The 19034-nt window shown below is 32.2% G+C and overlaps 4 protein-coding genes and 1 non-coding gene across 6 annotated transcripts; 2 read left to right on the top strand and 3 right to left on the bottom strand.

The window, feature by feature from the left end:
* Positions 1–2316: 2316 nt before the first annotated feature.
* On the bottom strand, positions 2317–3520 carry FLA13 (FASCICLIN-like arabinogalactan protein 13 precursor). Its single transcript, XM_085746568.1, has 2 exons — positions 3199–3520; positions 2317–3039 (listed from the first exon to the last, which is right to left on the bottom strand). The coding sequence occupies exons 1-2, from the start codon at positions 3470–3472 to the stop codon at positions 2564–2566; spliced, it is 750 nt and encodes a 249-aa protein (XP_085602694.1). The 5' UTR covers positions 3473–3520; the 3' UTR covers positions 2317–2563.
* Positions 3521–7126: 3606 nt separating this feature from the next.
* On the top strand, positions 7127–9880 carry LOC146950626 (proteophosphoglycan-like protein). 2 transcript variants are annotated; one of them, XM_085746569.1, is made up of 2 exons: positions 7127–7837; positions 9727–9880. In XM_085746569.1, exon 1 carries the CDS (start codon positions 7242–7244, stop codon positions 7824–7826), a length of 585 nt encoding a protein of 194 aa, XP_085602695.1. In that variant the 5' UTR covers positions 7127–7241; the 3' UTR covers positions 7827–7837; positions 9727–9880. The 2 variants fall into 2 exon arrangements, with proteins under 2 accessions (XP_085602695.1, XP_085602696.1); XM_085746570.1 differs by having other exon boundaries at positions 9732–9870.
* Positions 9881–12762: 2882 nt separating this feature from the next.
* Positions 12763–13134, top strand: LOC146950627 (uncharacterized). The gene has a single exon (XM_085748656.1). The coding sequence runs from the start codon at positions 12763–12765 to the stop codon at positions 13132–13134; it is 372 nt and encodes a 123-aa protein (XP_085604782.1).
* Positions 13135–15306: 2172 nt separating this feature from the next.
* Positions 15307–17527, bottom strand: LOC146950628 (ras-related protein Rab11B-like). The gene is made up of 2 exons (XM_085746571.1): positions 17049–17527; positions 15307–15971 (listed from the first exon to the last, which is right to left on the bottom strand). Exons 1-2 carry the CDS (start codon positions 17261–17263, stop codon positions 15539–15541), a joined length of 648 nt encoding a protein of 215 aa, XP_085602697.1. The 5' UTR covers positions 17264–17527; the 3' UTR covers positions 15307–15538.
* Positions 17528–18960: 1433 nt separating this feature from the next.
* TRNAR-CCU (transfer RNA arginine (anticodon CCU)) lies at positions 18961–19033 on the bottom strand. Its single transcript has one exon. It is a non-coding gene; the product is annotated as a tRNA-Arg (tRNA).
* Between the last annotated feature and the right edge of the window lies 1 nt (position 19034).

Below are 19034 nucleotides of genomic sequence, written 5' to 3' on the forward strand. Positions count from 1 at the left end.
GTAGGCCCAAACAAAAAGTACTATTTTACTTTGAATTTTGCTCTCCACCCAGCACATTTGCTCGCGCCCTGCACTGCTTCCAAATATACCCTTGAGTTAGTTAAGTCACGCAGCGTGACTTAACTATCGCATGTTGTAAGCCATGTGTGACTTAACTAACGCAAGTTGTAAGCCATGCGTGACTTAAGTCACGCACCACTGGCCTATGCGCGAGTTAACTCACGCAAATTGGCCGGTGGTCTGTGCTCAAGAACACACGTTTTTGTGGACGGTGGTCACGTTTTCAACCTTCAATTCACGTTTTTAACAAACTTTACACTTTTTTTTACCATATTTATGGTAATTACAACCTAGGCTCCCATTTCTACCTATAAATACCTCTCTATACTTCCCTAATTCCTCACACCATCTCACTTTCTCCCCCTCCTCACTCTCTCCCTCTATTTCTCTTCTTTCTTTCTTTTTTTCAATATTCTCTTTGGGGTAAAAAGTGATCAATTTTCGTCGGGGTAAAATAGTGAGTAGCCGACTTGGGGAAGTGATCGACCCTTGGGATAATTTTAAACCTGTTTTTTTAACCGCAGAAACTTTTTACCGTGGGTAAAAAGAACTTCTTGTGGTAAAAAAAACAGATTTAAATTTAGCCCAAGGGTTGATGATGTATTTTCCCCAAGAAGGCTGCTCACTATTTTACCCCACGAAGATTGTTCACTTTTTACCAAGTAGATTTAGTGAATAAGTTTAAACTTATTGTATGAATTATTGTAATGTAATGTATGAATTATTAATAAAATAAGATATTATTTATGCCTCAATTTTGTTCCTTTGTTTTATATTTGCTTTTAGTTTCTAATGTTGTATTTACCTTTATTTATATTTGTATTAATTTAAAGAATAATATCGAATCAATAATTTAGAATAAAATTAAGAAAATAATTTAGATTAATGTAAACTAAATAATTTCAAAATAAAGTTAATAAAATAATTTAGAATAAAGTTAATAAAGTTAAGAAAATAACATAATTTGAATAAAGTTAATATAAACAAAATAATTTTGAATAAAGTTAATAACATAATTTGAAAATAGTAAATAAATTTAAAAAAAAAAGTAGCTTTGCGCCACTTAACTTGCGCAGCGTTACTTAACATGCGCATTAATTTACACTTGCGCAAGTTAACTAGCGCAGGGGCATTTTGGGCATGGCTGCAGGGTGCGAGTAAAATGTGCTGGGTGGAGAGAAAAATTCTTTTGCTTTCTCATCAAGAATGGGGACATTTTGGTGAAGATTTGATAAAGATTAAAATAGAAGATTGTGTATCAAGATATGTTGAATTTGTGACACTTGGAAAATATGGGGTTTAGGATGTAAAATTCAAAAACCTTGTTGATTTTGTTACTTAAGTTATGTTTCTGAAGAAATGAAAAGAATGAATTAAAGATTTTTTAAAAAAATTGGTCTCCTTCTGCCCGTATATTTTAGCATAAATTTTTTTAAGAACATAATTAGACTGTGTATTTTGTTTAAGGAAACAATATTTATCGAGCAACTAAATCAAAATGCAATAGAAGAAGGATAATATATTCATACCAAAGAATATATATAGTCTTAAAAAGTGTGTTGTGACGTTAGTGCTACCTTTAATATGATTCAATGAAAGAAATGAAAACGAGATATAAAACGATTACCGTCAACAAATATCATCCTAAAATAAGATTGATCGTTTAAAAGACGCTTACCGTCAACAGATATCATAACAAAATAAGATTGATTGTTTAAAAGGTTGTGAGAGCTGCAATCTTATTATTAGCTTGAAATGTGTTGGTTGATAAATGATTAGGCTAGTTTATACTATTAGATATGTTAGTTTTATTCTTCTCAACATATGTTAAGGATTGTTACATCACACAAAAGTCAATAAGAGGTGTATACACGAGTGAACATTCAAAAGTGTGTAAACATTTATGTATGGCGATGTCAAATTTTTCCTTTCTTAATTTTCGTTCAGATATATTCAGATGGAGAGTTGTGAATGTTCTACTTGCTACTAACATGGACTAACAACCCATGCACTAATATTTAATGTTAAATAAATTGAGTAAAAAAAGACAAGTAGGTGCTATTAAATTTTTTCCACTTCATCTAGCAATCAAACTTTTTTTTTTAGAGAATCTGACAATCAAACTTGTGTAGTTCAAAATACAGTATGTTTAATGAACATATACTTTCAGTCCAAATCAGTTTTACATTAATATTAAATGAGTTTTTTATATCATATCATTAATTTTAAAATGTAAATGCAAGTATAAATTGAAAATTTGAAAGAAAAAATAAAGTGTATTGATGCAACGACATAGTAATTTTTTTTATTAAAGGCCAATGTGAAACTTATTTATACTCACAAGAGATGTTTTTAAATCCTTCAAAATATGTAAGACAAGCATTACATACATGTAAAAAAAACATAAAATAAATACAAAGAATAAGCCAGGTTCATATCAAATCAAACCCAAGAAAAAGAAGATCAAATGAAAAAAATACATGAAACTCAAAAAAGTTTCTCATCAAAAAAGAACTCCCATGCAAATAAAACCAAGCCCAGCAACAAATCCAAAACCGACATTCCTTCCAGCTGCACTATCATCCTTCTTACTAGACGCAGGAGATGGAGCATCACCTTCAACGTCGCTGCTGCTCGGAGTTTTAGAAGGAGTTTTCGATGACTTAGGAGCCGGAGATGAAGATGGAGACTTAGCACCAAAAAGTTCAGAAGGTAACAAAACCTTGTCCAATTGATAAACAGCCAAAGGAAACTGTCGTCTCAAAGCATTGTTGATAGGTACAGTAACAACTCCAGTTGAAACATTGACTTGGTTACCTTGTGAAGTGAAGTGAAGACCCCAATTACCTTCTTTACCAGAAGCTTGTGTTCTAACTGGGTTTGAAACTGTTAAGAAATCGGAAAGAGAGTAGTATTTTGGTGTAACGTGGTAGAGAATGAGTTGAACTTTCTGTTGGTCTGAGAGGTCGTTGATTGCTCCTGATAATAGACATAAATGTTAGTTACATGCAAGTTATAATTATATTTATGGGAGTGCAAAACATCTTATGAACATGTCATGCGTTGTTATCGTAAGTTCTCTCAAACAGTTTCGCAAAACTTATGACAGTAGATAAATTTGTTTTATATATATAATACCTGATGGAAGATTTTGGAAGGCATTGTCTGTTGGGGCAAAGATTGTGAAACCTTCAGAAGTTGAGTTGAGTTGGGTTTGGATTTGAGTGAGTTGTTGAGTTTCATTGAGGAGACGAATGAGGAAGGTGTATTGGCCAGCTTTTTCAAAGATTGATGTGATGTTTATTGGGCCTGAGGGTGCTGGTGCTGGGGCTTGGGCTTGGATTTGTGGAGTTAAGAAGGGAATGAGAGTGAGAAGAATGAGTGCAAGAGGTGTTGTAGTGGTGAGTGCCATGTTGGTAAGTTAGTGAAGGAGGATTAAGATTGGAAGATGAGGTTTGGTGAGTATGTGGAGAGGTGAAGAGGGGTTTTATTTAGGGAGGAATATTATTAATAAGGTAATTTGGTTGTGAGTTTGTTGGCATGAGCTGGCTCAAAGCTAGCATATATCAATATATTCCCTTAGTTGACAAATGAATACAAAAATACATCACATCGAAGTTGCAATAAGGAATGAAGTTTAACATTTGGTTGGAATGATAGGAAATTACATGTTGGGTTATATATGCAAGTTTGCAAAAAGTCAAGCCTAATTTGTTTTGGTTGGTTGCATTATATGGTTTTAGAGTGTATCAAATACAGACCCTAGTTTGCTGGAAAAGGAATGAGATACTTCTTTTACTCATTAACCATTGTTTTATGTTCATTAAAAGAAAGTGTCTCTTCCACCCACCTCTTACCATGTGCTCTGTTTTGGTCTGTAGTTCTCTGTATTAGAACAGATATACTGCCTTGAAAATTTACATGATCTTGTAAGTTATATTAATTTTTTTTTTCTTTCATAATCTTGAGATCCATATATTTGTGACTCTTCCAACAGAAACTAAAAATCAAATGAATTGAGAGGTGTTCATGGGTGGATGTGGTTTGCATCAGTGCATGAAATATTTCTCTAATTAATATTGTCCTAAAAAGTTTATATTTCCCCTATGCACATAATAAGTCATCATAGCATAGACAAAAAAAAATTTATCGTCACGTAAATAAAGTTCTGAAGTAGGTGTAAATAAATTTGATATGCATGGATCAAGGTTTAAACTTGCAATTTCTCACTTATAAATATTTAAGATGCATGAGCTTCAGTTCTAGAATCTTTAGAATTAAAAAGTCTCTCATTTTAAGATTCAATGAAACAGTACTCTCTTTTTTCCCTTGTAATTACTCTTTTTCATACCAGTTTTTTAACAATTTTTCCATACTTTAATGACTTGTAATTTTGAAAAGTAAATTATAATGAATTTAATAATTCAACAAAATTATTTATGCTTCTTAATTCATATTCCATGATAATGTGACTTATATTATGGAACATGAGTATATATGTAAAAATATAACAACATTATAATAAAAAAAAATATGAAACATATAGCACAACTACATATACATTTGTATAGAATGTATAAGTTAATTCTTATAAATATATAGCAATAATACAATAATTTTTGAAAGTGTGGACAAACAACAGTTGTAAAACGGTGGTATTACTTCAAAAAAAAAAAAACAGTTGTAAAACGGTGGTTGGCAGCCTGGCATATATAAACCTAAGTACCTAACACATGGGATACACTATGATACTAAATAAAGAGTAATGATATTTTGACATCCATTTGATGACAACTTTGTTGACAACCTTGTTTTTCTCACTTCTTATTGGTCAAAAACAATGGAGAGAGAAAAAGGAAGAGAGAGGATAACAATATCATGTGAGTATGAGAGAGAAAGTTGTCCAAAAGTTGTCAAAAAGTGGTTGTCAAAATATCATTTCTCCTAAATAAATCAATTTTATGATAAGATATACTGTTTTGTATTATGTCGGCCATGAGTATCATTGTCAAAAATACGACTAAACTCCTAACAAAGTACGATTAAACTATGTACGCATGGCCCTGGCATTATGATAAGATATGTTTTGCTAGCTCACAAGTCACAATGGCAATGTACATCGCTTGCATTAATTGCTAGTTGCTACGACATAATAAGGTCACTTCTAAAGTGGAATATAATGGCATGTGTGTTGTTCTGGTTCACTTGAAATGTGGGTGAACTGTGCCACTGAGAGACATTCTTTATACTCAATATGGTTTATTTTTTGCTCTGCATTTTCTTAGAATTTATCTTGACATCATGGTTACCATGATTATTTGTCATCTTATATTAGGGCTACCATGTATACTTCTCGTAATAACTTACCGGTGGTAATCCAGTTACGTCAATGATAGATAGAAAAGAGAGGTGACATTGACTATCATCAACACATAACTGTGTTGGCCACTCCCACTTTATAGTCATCGACCGTTAAGTATTTGATTTTGGCATTTTATTTGCTTAATACTTATTTTTAACTTTCAGTTTGGTTAATTTTGTAATAAAAGTCCTTTGGCAAATAATCTAAAAGCTAACTTTTGAACTTTTGCAAAGTGTTCGGAGATTTACATCTAGATGGCACACTTCCCCCACGTCTTAAGTGCATAGCTTCTATAAAAAAAAAATAAGAAAAAAATTGTATGAGAAAAGTCGCAAAAATGGGAGTGCATCATGTCCATTATTTTATCATGTTTTGTTTTGTCATATCCAAGGTTTATAACTTCCAATTCATATAAAGTTGTGTCTAAAATTGGGTCTTCAAAATCAGATCTTCAAATAAAAGCCAAAATAAATAGAAAAGCCTAAATATCTTCAGCAAAACAAAGTAGCAAGATTGTGAGACATCAACTGAGAGGTGTGTAATTTAGTTTTAAGACGGTGTTGCAATTGTTGAGTTGATAGTTGTCTCTAATGAACCAAATTTAAAAAACCATATTTTTATGAATTATGTGATCAAGAAGAAGAGATTGAATCAATTAACTTTAGACAATAATTTATTTGAAGATGCTTTTGAATTGGTTATTACTTAAGACTCAATACTTATATTGACTTCTTTAAATGATGCTATTTTTATTAATGAACCAAATTTAAAAAACAATAAGGTCCACTACACAAAGACCCAATCCAACGTAATTCTCTTTTATCTTCAAATCATCTCCGGCTCATAACGCTTCAACGACTAATAACGACTCTTCAACGACTAATGGATCCAAACAAACATTGATGGTGCGCTTTTAGTAATTGGCCACTTCTCATCTTCAACATCTATAAAAACCACCCTTTATCATGAAGCAAGATACATTTTCTCACTTGATACCTCTCTCTCTCTCTCTCTCTCTCTCTCTCTCTCTCTCTCTCTCTCTCTCTCTCTCTCTCTCTCTCTCTCTCTCTCTCTCCACACACACACACTTAATCACTCTTTGTTCTATATATATAGACACACACACACCCCTCTCTCTTTTTCTCACATTGATGTTTTAACTTGAGCGTCAGAGTGTTTGAAGGTATGATCCCCAACATCCACCACAACGGACATTGTTTCAACTCAGCTTATCAATCTCAATCACGTTAAAACATAATTATCATATCCAAATTTACGACATCTAAGGCATGAGTATATTCATGTAAAAATGGGTCCAAAAGTAGATCTTCAAACAAATTTATGACATCTAAGGCATAAAAATTACTCTTTAGACTTCCATTTTTCTCTCCAAACCATCTTAAAAAGGCCAAAATATCATCAATGACAGTTACTTGTTGTTTGGTAGATTTTTTAAATCGGTTAAACTAATTTAAAAAGTAATTAAACCGGTCTAAAAAATAACGTACAACAATTAAGTGCACTTGGCCAGCGACACTTAGGAAAAAGAGAAGTTTTGGAAGGGTGAAGAGTAATTTTCCCAAAGGCATGAGTATATTCATATAAAATTGGGCCTGAAATTGGATCTTCAAATAAAAGCCCACCAAAACTTAAAAAAAGCCCAAACTCTCTTCATCAAGACAAAGAAAGACGCAAATGAGAATCACAATTCTCACAAAACTCATTTCCTTCCTTCTTTCTTCTTCTTGCATTTATTTTGATCTCTTCTTCTTGAAAACCATTTTCATTTCTCTCTCTCTCTCTGCAAACAAACTGGTTTATGGCAAAAAACAACAAGTATGCATCCATTAACTTCAACCACATCTACGATAACAAACCCATAACAACCACCACCAAAACCAACAACGCTTCAAAGAACCCTTCTCTTTCTTCTTCTTCTTCTTCTTCTTCCTTCTCCTCCGCTTCGTATTCTGCAGTTTCCGCACCAAACAAACATGGCCGAATCCTCGTTTTAACCCGACCCACACCCAAACCCATTTCACATCCAACCCCAACCGCACAATCACAGCCCAAACCCAACCCGATCCAACAACAACAGCCTCCAGTTTCTTCAGATCGACCCCGGTCTGAACCGGGACCAGATTCAATCTCGCTTCGTCCGTTGGGTCGAATCGGTTCTTTGTCTTCGGGTCTTTTACCGAACCCGGTTTTGAACGGCGAGAAAGAGAAGAGTTTGCCGGTGAAAAGTGGTAAATTTGTGCCGCCGCATCTTCGTCCGGGGTTTGTGCCGAGGGAGGAGTGTCTTAGGGAAAACTTGCGACCCAAGTCTGGTGGGAATGAGAGGATGAGGAAGGTTTCTGGGTCTGATACGGGTTTTGGGAATCGACCCAATTCTAGTGGATGATTATGATCATGGTATGTGTTTCTTTTTTTGTTTCAGCAATTTCATTTTCTTGATTTTTTTTTTTTTGAGATAATTTCATTTTCTTGATTGTTCTTTAATGGTTAATTGTAATTAAGATAAGATAATGATAATGATTTTAGTGTAAGAATAACCATATGTTAACTAATTTAGAAAGTTAATTGAAAGATATTTTTGAGATGATAATATTAAATATGATGAAATTAATTGGGATTTGCTTGTATTTTAGGATTTGGAGGATTTTATTATTATGTGGCTTATGTGTGTATCTTTTGAGTTTGGATAAACTTTTCAAGAATCACTTATATAGTATTTTAGGTGGATTATGATTGAATTAAGATAAATAAGTATTCGTGAAAGGATTCACATAATTTGTTGATGTAATGTAAAATTGATACTTTTGTTTCATGAGAGCATTTAAAGGGTATTTTTGGAATGATAACATTAATTATATGGTGAAATTAGATAGTGTTTGCTTATATTTTAGTCCATCAAATATGATATTTTGTTGCTTATATTTGAGTTGCAAGGGAGTATCTTAGGACTTGGAGGAGGATTAGATTGCTTTGTGGATTATGTATGCTAGGTCTTTGAATAAACTTTTCAAGAATCACTTGTAGAAAACAAAAAGTTTAAAAACTCTTAAGTTCTAATAACTATGATATGAGGATTAGCTTTCACAAGTTGAAATTTGAGTTTTTCAATTTTTTTATAACTCTTCTCTTTCATTTAACTCCTTAGATATCCTTAAGGTTGGGGAAAAAATTATTTTGTTGTAAGTGAAGATTTACAAGTTTTTTTTTAAAATTGAGAAGCTTATTCATAGTACTTCTTAAGAAGATGGAAATAAAAATGCTTTAGAAGAATAGTCCAACTGTTTTGTCATCAAATAATTGTTGTCTTTAGAAATCTCTTGTACAAAAATGGTGTATATATCTGCTTCTAGAATCCAGATCATGTTAAAGAAATATATGACTGTTAATCATAAAACCATATATACATGTAGGAGTTATTTTTTGTTTAGGGGATACAAGTAGGAGTTATTGTTTTGAGTTTTTATTGAGTGCATGTTTGGATTAGCGGTGAGGTTGCCATGCTAGCTTGGTGAGCCACTGTGATTTGGTAAAAGCTACACTTTGGAGCTACCCAAAATCATGGTGTCGCCGTAATTTTCATGTGTAGCTGTAATTTTGCCAAACTTTACTGTCAAACCAAACATACACCGGATCAAAATAAGGGTGATGTTTTTGTGGGGTTCTTGATTAAGAGGAGTTTTTTTGTGCCCTTTTGAGGCAGAGTTACTAATGTGGGCATTTCATGTCTTTGTTGTTTTGTGCTTGGAAGCATACTAAGAGATGACCAATTTAGTTTTACTTAGAATCATGGTGAATTTAGATGACAGAACATGCTTTTTTTACCTCATTTCACCCTTCATCCAAAAAAAAAAAAAAACTGAATGGTTTCTATAATTCTATAGATATTACTTCGCTATGATATGTAATAGCGATATATATTTCGCAATATTTACTTTATTTAATAATTTTAAATGGTTTGCCCGGGACTCAAACCCGGAACTAGTCGGATGGAGTAGAAATTTCATTCTTTAATCAAATAAAAGAATAAAAAATCCCATATGATGTTAAACTCTTCATTGCATTTTGTATGTCTAATATGTAAAAGGGCAACCAGATGCACAAAGCTTTGGCCATTGTGGCTTAAATACGTGAATGAAATTGGTTTATGAAATTGGCCATTGTGGCTTAAATACGTGAATGAAATTGGTTTTTCCTATCATGCTATGTTACATCTGCTGTTGAAATAAGATATGGTGCTTTACTAAGCAATTGTACGACATAGACTTATAGAAAATGTGTTTGTGCAGAATAGGTTAATTCTTTTCAGAGGATGAAGATAAAAGCATTTTGTCTGTCATAGAGAAAATGTCTTTGTGCAGAACAGTTCTCTGTACATATCCTTTGTCCCTCTGGAACTGACATCAATTTTCACAAGATGGCATCTGAAATCATTGAAGATGAAACATGACCAGAAGACAGATTCTCAACACCTAACATCGCAATTTGTAACCGAAATTTGTAATGATTCACAAGATGATTTGGTTCTTGTTTACCACTGATGACAATAGTGTAGAATCTACGTACATATTTCAAATACCCTGCTAAACTTTTTCTACTGTATTTTTTTCTGGCATGCCTTTATACATAGAGCATGTGTTATTTGATTGAGAAGCAATCCAATCCTTTAGTTGTTTGTTGTATTTTGCTTGTCGCAATGTGTTTGCTATTTCAGGGGTAGTTGCACATGCTTGGCTTTTCAGTTTCCTATAAATGGTTTCACACTTTCATTTATTCACCTAAGTAGGGTTAATATCAAGTTGACACTAGGACTAGGTTGTTAAATAGAGACAAGTAATCCACAGTAGAATAGGGAAATTCTGAAGTAGGAGTAATGAATAAATTATAGATTATGATAACTTAATAAGTGCCACTACATTTTCATATAATGTCATGTCATTTTTGTTATATTTCAAAATTATGGCTGCTAGTGATAATGTCTAATGTCATTTTCATGTTACTTATCCGTCTATTTGTCTGCCATTTGTTAACTATTTTTAATTATTGTCAACGAAGGAAGTGTTTGTCATTCTTTAATACTTTTTTGTTCTTATCGTTTAAACCAAAGACAACCCATAAGCAGCCAGCACATCATTTTGTAAAATATTTTTTGCATTTTTTAAAAACATTTTTTATAGTTGAACAAAAATTTCATATTAGATTCGCAGACCAATTTTTATCACCAAGTACTAGTCCAATTTAAATGAATTGTAAAATTGTTAGTGGTGCACGATTAGCATATTTCTTATGGTCACATTTATAAACAAAACTACTTTTTACAGCATCTGATGTTCGCAATAAATCTAAAAAATAGTTTTTAACTTATAAATATAAATGGATAGGGTATAAAGTAATGAAAGAGATAATGTTAGACGACAAATTATATCCAAGAAATTTGAGAGTGTTGATGTCTCCTTCCAAAAATTAGAGTTTGGATCCCATAACATAATACTCAGCAAATATCCCAAAACTATTTCCCCCTTTTCCTTTTCTATTTATTCCTAAATATAAATAACACAGTAATTGACACACTAAAAACATAGCCGCCAGATTCATCTTATGCCTCAATAAGACTGGTGGACATTGGGGGGAACTTGTCAGTGACATCACAATTATATGCATTTTCTTATGATTGGTTATGGCTTTAGTAGGTTTACTTAAATTTTATTGTTAAAAAGGTAAACTTTGAAGTAGTCAAGTGTAAAAAATTATTTTTGATGGCTGAATAACATTTTGAAGTTAGAGTCAAACAAGCATGGGTGATTTTGAAGTTGTGTGGACGTAATGGAAGACATGAGAACTTGAGAGGAACATGTCATCCATGTCACCATGTGGCTAGAGCATTGCTACAAACATGTTTGCTCAAAAGATTTTGGTGAATCAGTTTGTTGTTTGCATCATTAATTGAGTTCCTTCTTAAGGGCTTAAGGATATAATTCCTTATGAGGTTCTCCATGGAAGCCTGCATGATTTGGCATTGTTAGAAGTGTTTTCCTGGCACAATCCACGGGAAGATCAATGTTTGATCATCGAGCAAGAAAGTGTGTAAACACCATTAACATCCTCTAGTTTCTATATTTTCTCTTAACCTCAAACTCACCGTTCTTTGACTACGTGACTTTAGATCCTTTAAACGCTACTTCACCATCCTTTAGGGGAGGATGCTTTCATTAGTAGGGGTGGCTATGGCTACCCCAAATTGAAAAACAATTATTGAATAAGTAGCGTATATATGTATAGTCGATTACCCTTAATAATATATAGTTGGCTACCTTAGGTTTGATTTTAAGTGGAATGACTCTTTGTTTGATTTTACTTACTTTTCAATCGAACTTTAGATTATTTGATCTGTTTTCTAAAAATCGGAGGGTTAACACCAAAAAAGAATAATAACATTATTTAATTTAACAAAGAAAATACGAGAACAACAAAAATCTATTACAATTAGTCCAAACAAATTTCATACAGATGCACCCCACTCCATTTTGTAGTATTATTAATTTATTAGTAAATTGGGAAAAAGAAAGGAAACTATGCTTTATTATTGTATTAAAAAATTAACTCATTATGAACACCCTTTTTTTTTGGATAACTAAAAAAATAAGTAATTAGTAATGTTTAAATATGTATGAATAAAAACATTCAAATTTAAAGTTTTAAAGATAATAAAATAAATTTGGATTCAGACTTAAACCCTATGTTGAACATTTTTATAAGGACTCAATCATGCTACTTTATTTTATAAGGACTAAAAATAAAATATTTTTTTTAAGGATTCAATCATGCCACTTTTTTTATTAATAAAACACATTTATTTAACCCAATAATTAATAAAAAAAATCCAGATGTAAATCAAGGGAGATTTTTTTATTTTATTAATAGTTGAATTGAAAATTCACCACACCGAGGATAGTTTTTATATAAATTGTATTTTCTTATCCTTTAAAAAAATGTATTTTCTTGTTATAAACTAAAAACGAAATTTTATCTATTTACAAAAACTTATTTAATCAATAGGCCGGTAATAAAAAATTCAGAAGTAAATCAAAGGAAAAAAAAATTAATTCTTTTTTTGAAGAAAAAAAAATTAATTAGAAGTTAAATTGAAAGGAAGGCCAACTAGAGAGGTTGTATACAAACGTAGAAAACCTAAAACCTCTCTACCAAGGTCCAGCTTCTCAATATAACTAGTAACTATGTATTTATTAGTGAAATGATGCATGTGACACAAAAATGGCTCTATTGGGTTTGTACTCAGGGACTCACAGGTTAGTTTCTTGGGTGCTATGACACAAAATATAGGTTATGCTTCCTCTCTTGAGGCTGAATTTTGTGCCTGCATGCTTGCTATGGAAAAAGCCAAGGATCTGCATCTAACTCATGTTTGGATTGAAACTGATTCGCTCCTTGTGGTTAAGGCGTATGGTACTTCAACTGGGATTCCTTGGAAACTGCAGAATCGTTCGAAGAACTGTATTAGATTTTGCAACTCTATCAATTGTAAATGCACTCATGTGCTTCGAGATGGTAATCTTGTAGCTGAAGCCCTTGCTAAAAATGGGCAAGGTCTGGCTTTCAATTCCTATCAGTGGTGGGATTCCCCCCCTTCTTTTGTTTTACCTCTATTGTATAGGGATTCTTTAGGACCTACTGTTTGAACCTTATGGCTTTGTTTGTACTTTTTGGTTCAGGCCATCTCCTGCATTTATAGCATTCTCTATTTGATAAAAAAAAAAAAAAAAAGTGAAATGATGCATGTGCTTCTTTATTTATCGCTCCACTTTTTTGTTATTTTGAACGATGTGAGACGTTTAGTTAGTATGACACTTGAGAAACAATTTTCACGAGTGAGAAATATGCTTAGACCTTCACTCCCTTTCACTCTCTCTTCCCTCTCCTCCTGGTTTAGGAGATGTTTTGTTGCCTCTTGGTTGGAAGCTTCTTTTTAGTTTGAAGTGAAAAGATGTTTGTGCTCAGATCTATTCTCATTGCTATAGTATAAAGTTTAATTAATTCATTTTTGCTTTATTAGTTTTATATTGTTCAACTTTAGGATAACAAATTTATATTATCTGTATCACAATATAACAAAATTTAATGTTTGAGTGATGTGATTTGTTTGTCGTTGATTAAGAATTAAGAATAGCATTAATGTGCTTTGGATAAATAGTTTAATTGAGTGCTCACACATCCCGAGCCTATGAATTCTGGCTTTCAAGTGTTTTAATTGGCTAACCATTTACCCCACCCAGCAAACATTTTAAGTGGTTAAACTTATTTCGCTATGCAATCGTGAGACAATTGCTCGCGATGCATAGCACTCCTCATAAACTATTTATAACAAAAGATAAAATAAATATAAATTGTTTTCATATAAGCTATTAGCGATTTTCATGAGTTATCTTGGAGAGTTTATAGAAATAAGTTGAAAATAGTTGATGGACATGTAGTAAGTTGTTTCTATAAGTTCTTTGAAATAGTCTCACAAGTTTTTATGCAAGCAGGTGAGGAGGTCAAATAAGTTAATCCGAATACACCTGTTTTTGGTTTGTTTGAATTGGTCTTGCAAAGAAGTTACTTGTAGTTCAAGTTTTAGTAAGATTGGTGTGAATGTCCAGGTAGTGAGTGCATTGATCTTGGCCGGAGTTTGTTGTGTACTGTGCAGTAGAAGGAAGAGGATGGCAAGATAAAGACGGTCGAAGACATGGATTCCTTTATCTGTCAATGTTGCAACATCACATACGATGGGAAGTAAATACTCCAACAGCACAACAATAAGCATTGTTTCGAACTTGTAGTATCGTGTTCCTTTTGCGGAAGTTCAAGAAGGTACAAACAATTTTGATGAGAGTTGGGTTATAGTTGAAATTGAACTGAAACTGAAATGTTGTATCAGTTCCGTCACCCTCATCGTCATTTGGTGTCTTTGATTGGTTACTCACTGTGATGAACCACATAGTATAAGCTATATCAGCGGCTGCAAGAGTAACATAAGGTAACAAACTCTGTAACTAACCAACAACAGATTAAAATACTTTACCAAACAACTGTTTTCCCTTATTGGGGAACCTTTTTCTTGTGTAGTTCATTGATAAACCACATATGATCATGATATAACATAAAACCCTCCTTTGAATTATAATGCATTGTCAGATCAACAAATATCAGTAAATGAATCTATTGACATTATGGTCATGATTTAAGAAATTAAAACAAGATTAATAGAGATCTAAACTTAAATTTATCTTTAGAAAAAAAAGGATAGAGGATAGTTGAGTCTTCCTCCATATTTATCCTTCAACACTATTTTCCACAAAGCCTTTTCATGGTGCAAAAAATGTCATTTCTATTTCACTAGAATTCACTCCTGTGTTTATAACCAGATGCAAATTTGTAATGAAGTAACCAAATTTCAAAAACAAAAAAAAACGATAAATTCAAGTTCATCCCTTTTAGAGTGACTAAAGCGCGATCCAAAGTCACATTTCCTTAAAAAACAACGTCCCTTTTAGAGTCACATGTTTCCCCTCGCTTTAAAGTCACTAAAGCGCGGTCCAGACTTCCCTAATTAATCAAATATAAATGATTTTTTCTATTACCATTATTGTTGTAGTTTGTGTTGAACCATAAATTTGCTAACTTTTTATATCCTACATCAATATTTGAAAAGGTATTATTACAAAATAGAATTGAAATAGAAAAAAAAAAATCAATAAAAGTCAAAAATAATAATTAAAGGTCAAGTTTAAGTCTCAAAATAGAATTTAATTGATTGGACTTTTAACTTGTCAATTTAAAAGGAACATTGCAAAAAGAAAGAGAGGTAGAAATTTCAAGATAACAAACAACACCTGAATTGTAACAACAATAATGGACTCTTGAGATTAAGACAAATCCTATATATCTCAGCAACCGAAAACACATTACATAGGACAAAATTCGATGGTAAAATAAAGGTATCAATCAAATATAAAAACATTTCAAATGGATCCCAAAATGATGAGAATTTACTCTGTAACTAAGATCTTCCTCTTCTAATGTATACATCTCTTTCAATTCAAACTATGCTGTACTGCAGCATCCACTCTTCTTAACATCTGAAACATCATCTTTACCAATATTGATGGTCTCTCCCTTAGGCACTGACGCAGAGCCATTCTCTTTCTCAAGAGTCTTCTTACTCACAACATTGTATATTTGAGTGAGCACTTCCACGAAAGCATTGTCCACATTCAGCGACTCTAGTGCAGAAGTTTCCATGAAATATATGTTTTCTTTCTCAGCAAATGTGGTGGCTTCTTCCGTTGACACAGCTTGCAAGTGTCGAAGATCTGCTTTGTTTCCTACAAGCATGATTACAACATAGGCATCTGTATGATCTCGAAGCTCCTTCAACCACCTCTCAACATTTTCAAATGTCACATGCCTTGTTGAGTCGTACACCAGCAATGCGCCAACAGCTCCACGGTAGTATGCACTTGTGATTGCACGATATCTGTGATACATAAAAAAGAATAAGAGACTACAAGATTCAGGAATGAGTTATATAATTTATCTAAGTTTGATTAGCATGTAAGTATTACATTGTAGACAGAAAAATTCTCTAAATGGAACTCTCATTTTAGAGGAAAAAACGAGTTTACAAGATTTAGGAATGAGTTATATATTTATCTAGTTTTGAATAGTATTATCACATTGTGAATGAACAAATTCTCTAAATTGAACTCTTATTTTAGAGGAAAAAGTAAGTGCATATTGGTATCACGGTGAGAGTTCATTAGAATTACTCAATGTGATACCAAACATGCAGTAAGACATCTTGATAGTTGATTTCATCTTGATATAACAAGTTTAAAACTTAGTCTAGACTTTTAGAAGAGAAACTATGGCTAATTGGAGCAATCATATTGAACAAATTGTAGATTAGAAGTATAGAGTTCTAGAAGAGAATCCAAGGGTAATTGGAACAATCATAATCGAACAAAAACCTTCGATATATTGAACAAATTGCAAACTTTGAAAAAACTAAATGGATATTGGAAGAAATAAACAATGGTTAGGCTCTACCATCTATAGTTTTTGTGATCATATCAGTGATATTTAATCCCAATTCTCTACAATATTAAGAATCACAATCACAATGCAATTACAAGCACAATCACAATTTAAAACCTTATTTAACAACAGATTGAACCCCGACATTAAAAATGAAAGAGTATCACTTAGACATTCTTAAACCCAAATTCCTTCTCTACCCAACAACAAATTCTAAGATACAATTCCTCTGTTTATGATCAGTGTCTTAAACACCAAGATCAAAAGCAAAAAAGTAACACCCTTTTGCATTTTCACTCCATTCAATTCAATTCATCAATCAACAACAAAAATCTTAAACCTCAATTCATTCTCTACCCAACAACAAATTATCAGACACAAAATCATCTGTTTATGATCACTGTCCTAAACATTAAGATCAAAACCCAAAACCACAAAAAAACACACTTTTTGCAAACAAACAAAAGCAGATCATAAACTAAGCATAAAGAATGAAATTGAAGAGAAAAGGAGTGACCTTTCTTGACCAGCAGTATCCCAAATCTGAGCCTTCACAAGCTTATCAAGAATCCTAACACTTCGAGTAGCAAATTCAACGCCGATGGTGGATTTGGATTCCAAGTTGAATTCATTTCTAGTGAATCTAGATAAAAGATTGGACTTTCCAACACCAGAATCACCGATCAAAACCAACTTGAACAAGTAATCGTATTCTTCGTCTACAGCACCCATTGATGATGATGATGAAAAATGAAGATAGATCGAAAAATGAATGAAAAGGGTTTGAAGAGAGAGAGAGAGAGAGAGAGAGAGAGAGAGAGAGAGAGAGACGTGTACTCTTTGAAGGAAGGAAACGTAGGAGACTGTTACAGAAAAGGAGGCCGTATGAATAGAATTCACGCTCCTCAAATCAATCAAATCAAATCAAATCAAATGAATCTTTGTTTTTTTTTTTTCTTTTCTTTTCAATTTTATAATAACGGCTATTTTCGCAATGTTAGGAAGGCGTTTACAATTTTCATTTGTTTTAAACTCACTTTCGGGACCTTGGATCAACTAATTCAGACGTCTTCAAAACCAAAAAAAATGTTAAAGAATCAAACTTGAGACTTTATAAACGTATTTTAATTTTAAAGTGTGAAGTTAATATTATTTGATAAACCAAAATAGATTGAAGATATTTATGATTAACTTAAATAAAATCAATTTTATTTATGAATTACACTAAGGATATTCATTTTTATGTTCTAATAGCGTAAAACATTTTTGTACATGCATCTAATCTTATCATTTTATTTTATTTTCTTCATATCATTAAATTATTGTAAAAAATATAATTTCAAATAAAAAATATGTAAAATCTTAAAGTAGTAATAATATCCGTATGCGATTATGCATTGCAACACAACTCAATATTGTTAACTCATTCATTGTTCAATATGACACATTAACAAAAATAATCATAAAAATATGAAATTTTAACATTTAGAAAATATATTTTAAAATTTAGAAAGAATAAATTTAAAATATGTACTTTATTGTTTTATATTTGAATATAGTGTCGTAAATGTTTAATGCGGTGTCCTCGTGAACTTAGCTCAGTTGGTATGGACAATGCATAATATATACTCCCTCCGTCCCGGAATATCTGACCCATTTTCTAAAAAAAAGTGTCCCAAAATAACTGAGTCATTTCAATTTTCAATACAACTTTCATCATTCCCAATACAATATATTCCACTTTCCCCTTTATTTATACATTTTTCTTAATCTGTGTGAAAAACCAAACTGGCTCAGATAAAACGGGACGGAGGGAGTACAAGGTTCGGGATTCAAACGCCGACCACCAAAAAAAAATGTTTAATGCGGTCACATTTATATTTTCTAAGTGTGTTTTTTATTTGTTTATAGGTGAAATATTAGATACTATTAAAATTCATGCACACAACTAGGCATATTGAATTTGAATCTAGATAAAAATGTCAATTTAACGATATTAATATTGTGAGTTAAGATAGATGTGTCAAAAAGTCACTGCCATGTGTTAAAAAAAATAAGAGAAATGATATTTGTACAACTATTTTGTTACAACTCTCTATCATACTCACATGATGTTTTTATTCTATCTCTATTGTTTTTGACCGATAAGAAGAGACAGAAAAGTTTATCACAAAAGTTGTCAACAAAAAGTAGTACAAATATTATTACTCAAAAAAAAATAAACCATTTAGAACTTTTGCAAAGAAGAACAAAAAACAAAATAAATTTTCAACCAAGTGACTCACGATCCAAGTTGTTGTGTTTGAAAAATAAAAATTGCAATCTAAAGTTTGTCACAATCATTCCATAGAATGTTCAACTTGTGTCGGCGAGATCAATGTATCTATCTATCTTGTTAAGCCGAAAAGCAAAAAAAAAAAAAACGAAATCGCGCCAGGTAGGGGTCGAACCTACGACTTTCTGCTTAGGAAACAGACGCTCTATCCACTGAGCTACAGGCGCT

The sequence above is a fragment of the Medicago sativa genome, chromosome 2 (genome assembly GCF_051527215.1).
Source record: "Medicago sativa cultivar Bolivia chromosome 2, Bolivia_mono, whole genome shotgun sequence".
Taxonomy (NCBI): Eukaryota; Viridiplantae; Streptophyta; class Magnoliopsida; order Fabales; family Fabaceae; genus Medicago; species Medicago sativa.

Coding starts and splice junctions, on each gene's coding strand:
- FLA13 (XM_085746568.1), bottom strand. CDS start 3,472: ATGGCACTCACCACTACAACACCTCTTGCACTCATTCTTCTCACTCTC. Junction 3,040..3,198: donor CTTCCAAAATCTTCCATCAG/GTATTATATATA, acceptor GTCTATTATCAG/GAGCAATCAACGACCTCTCA.
- LOC146950626 (XM_085746569.1), top strand. CDS start 7,242: ATGGCAAAAAACAACAAGTATGCATCCATTAACTTCAACCACATCTAC.
- LOC146950627 (XM_085748656.1), top strand. CDS start 12,763: ATGACACAAAATATAGGTTATGCTTCCTCTCTTGAGGCTGAATTTTGT.
- LOC146950628 (XM_085746571.1), bottom strand. CDS start 17,263: ATGGGTGCTGTAGACGAAGAATACGATTACTTGTTCAAGTTGGTTTTG. Junction 15,972..17,048: donor GATACTGCTGGTCAAGAAAG/GTCACTCCTTTT, acceptor TATGTATCACAG/ATATCGTGCAATCACAAGTG.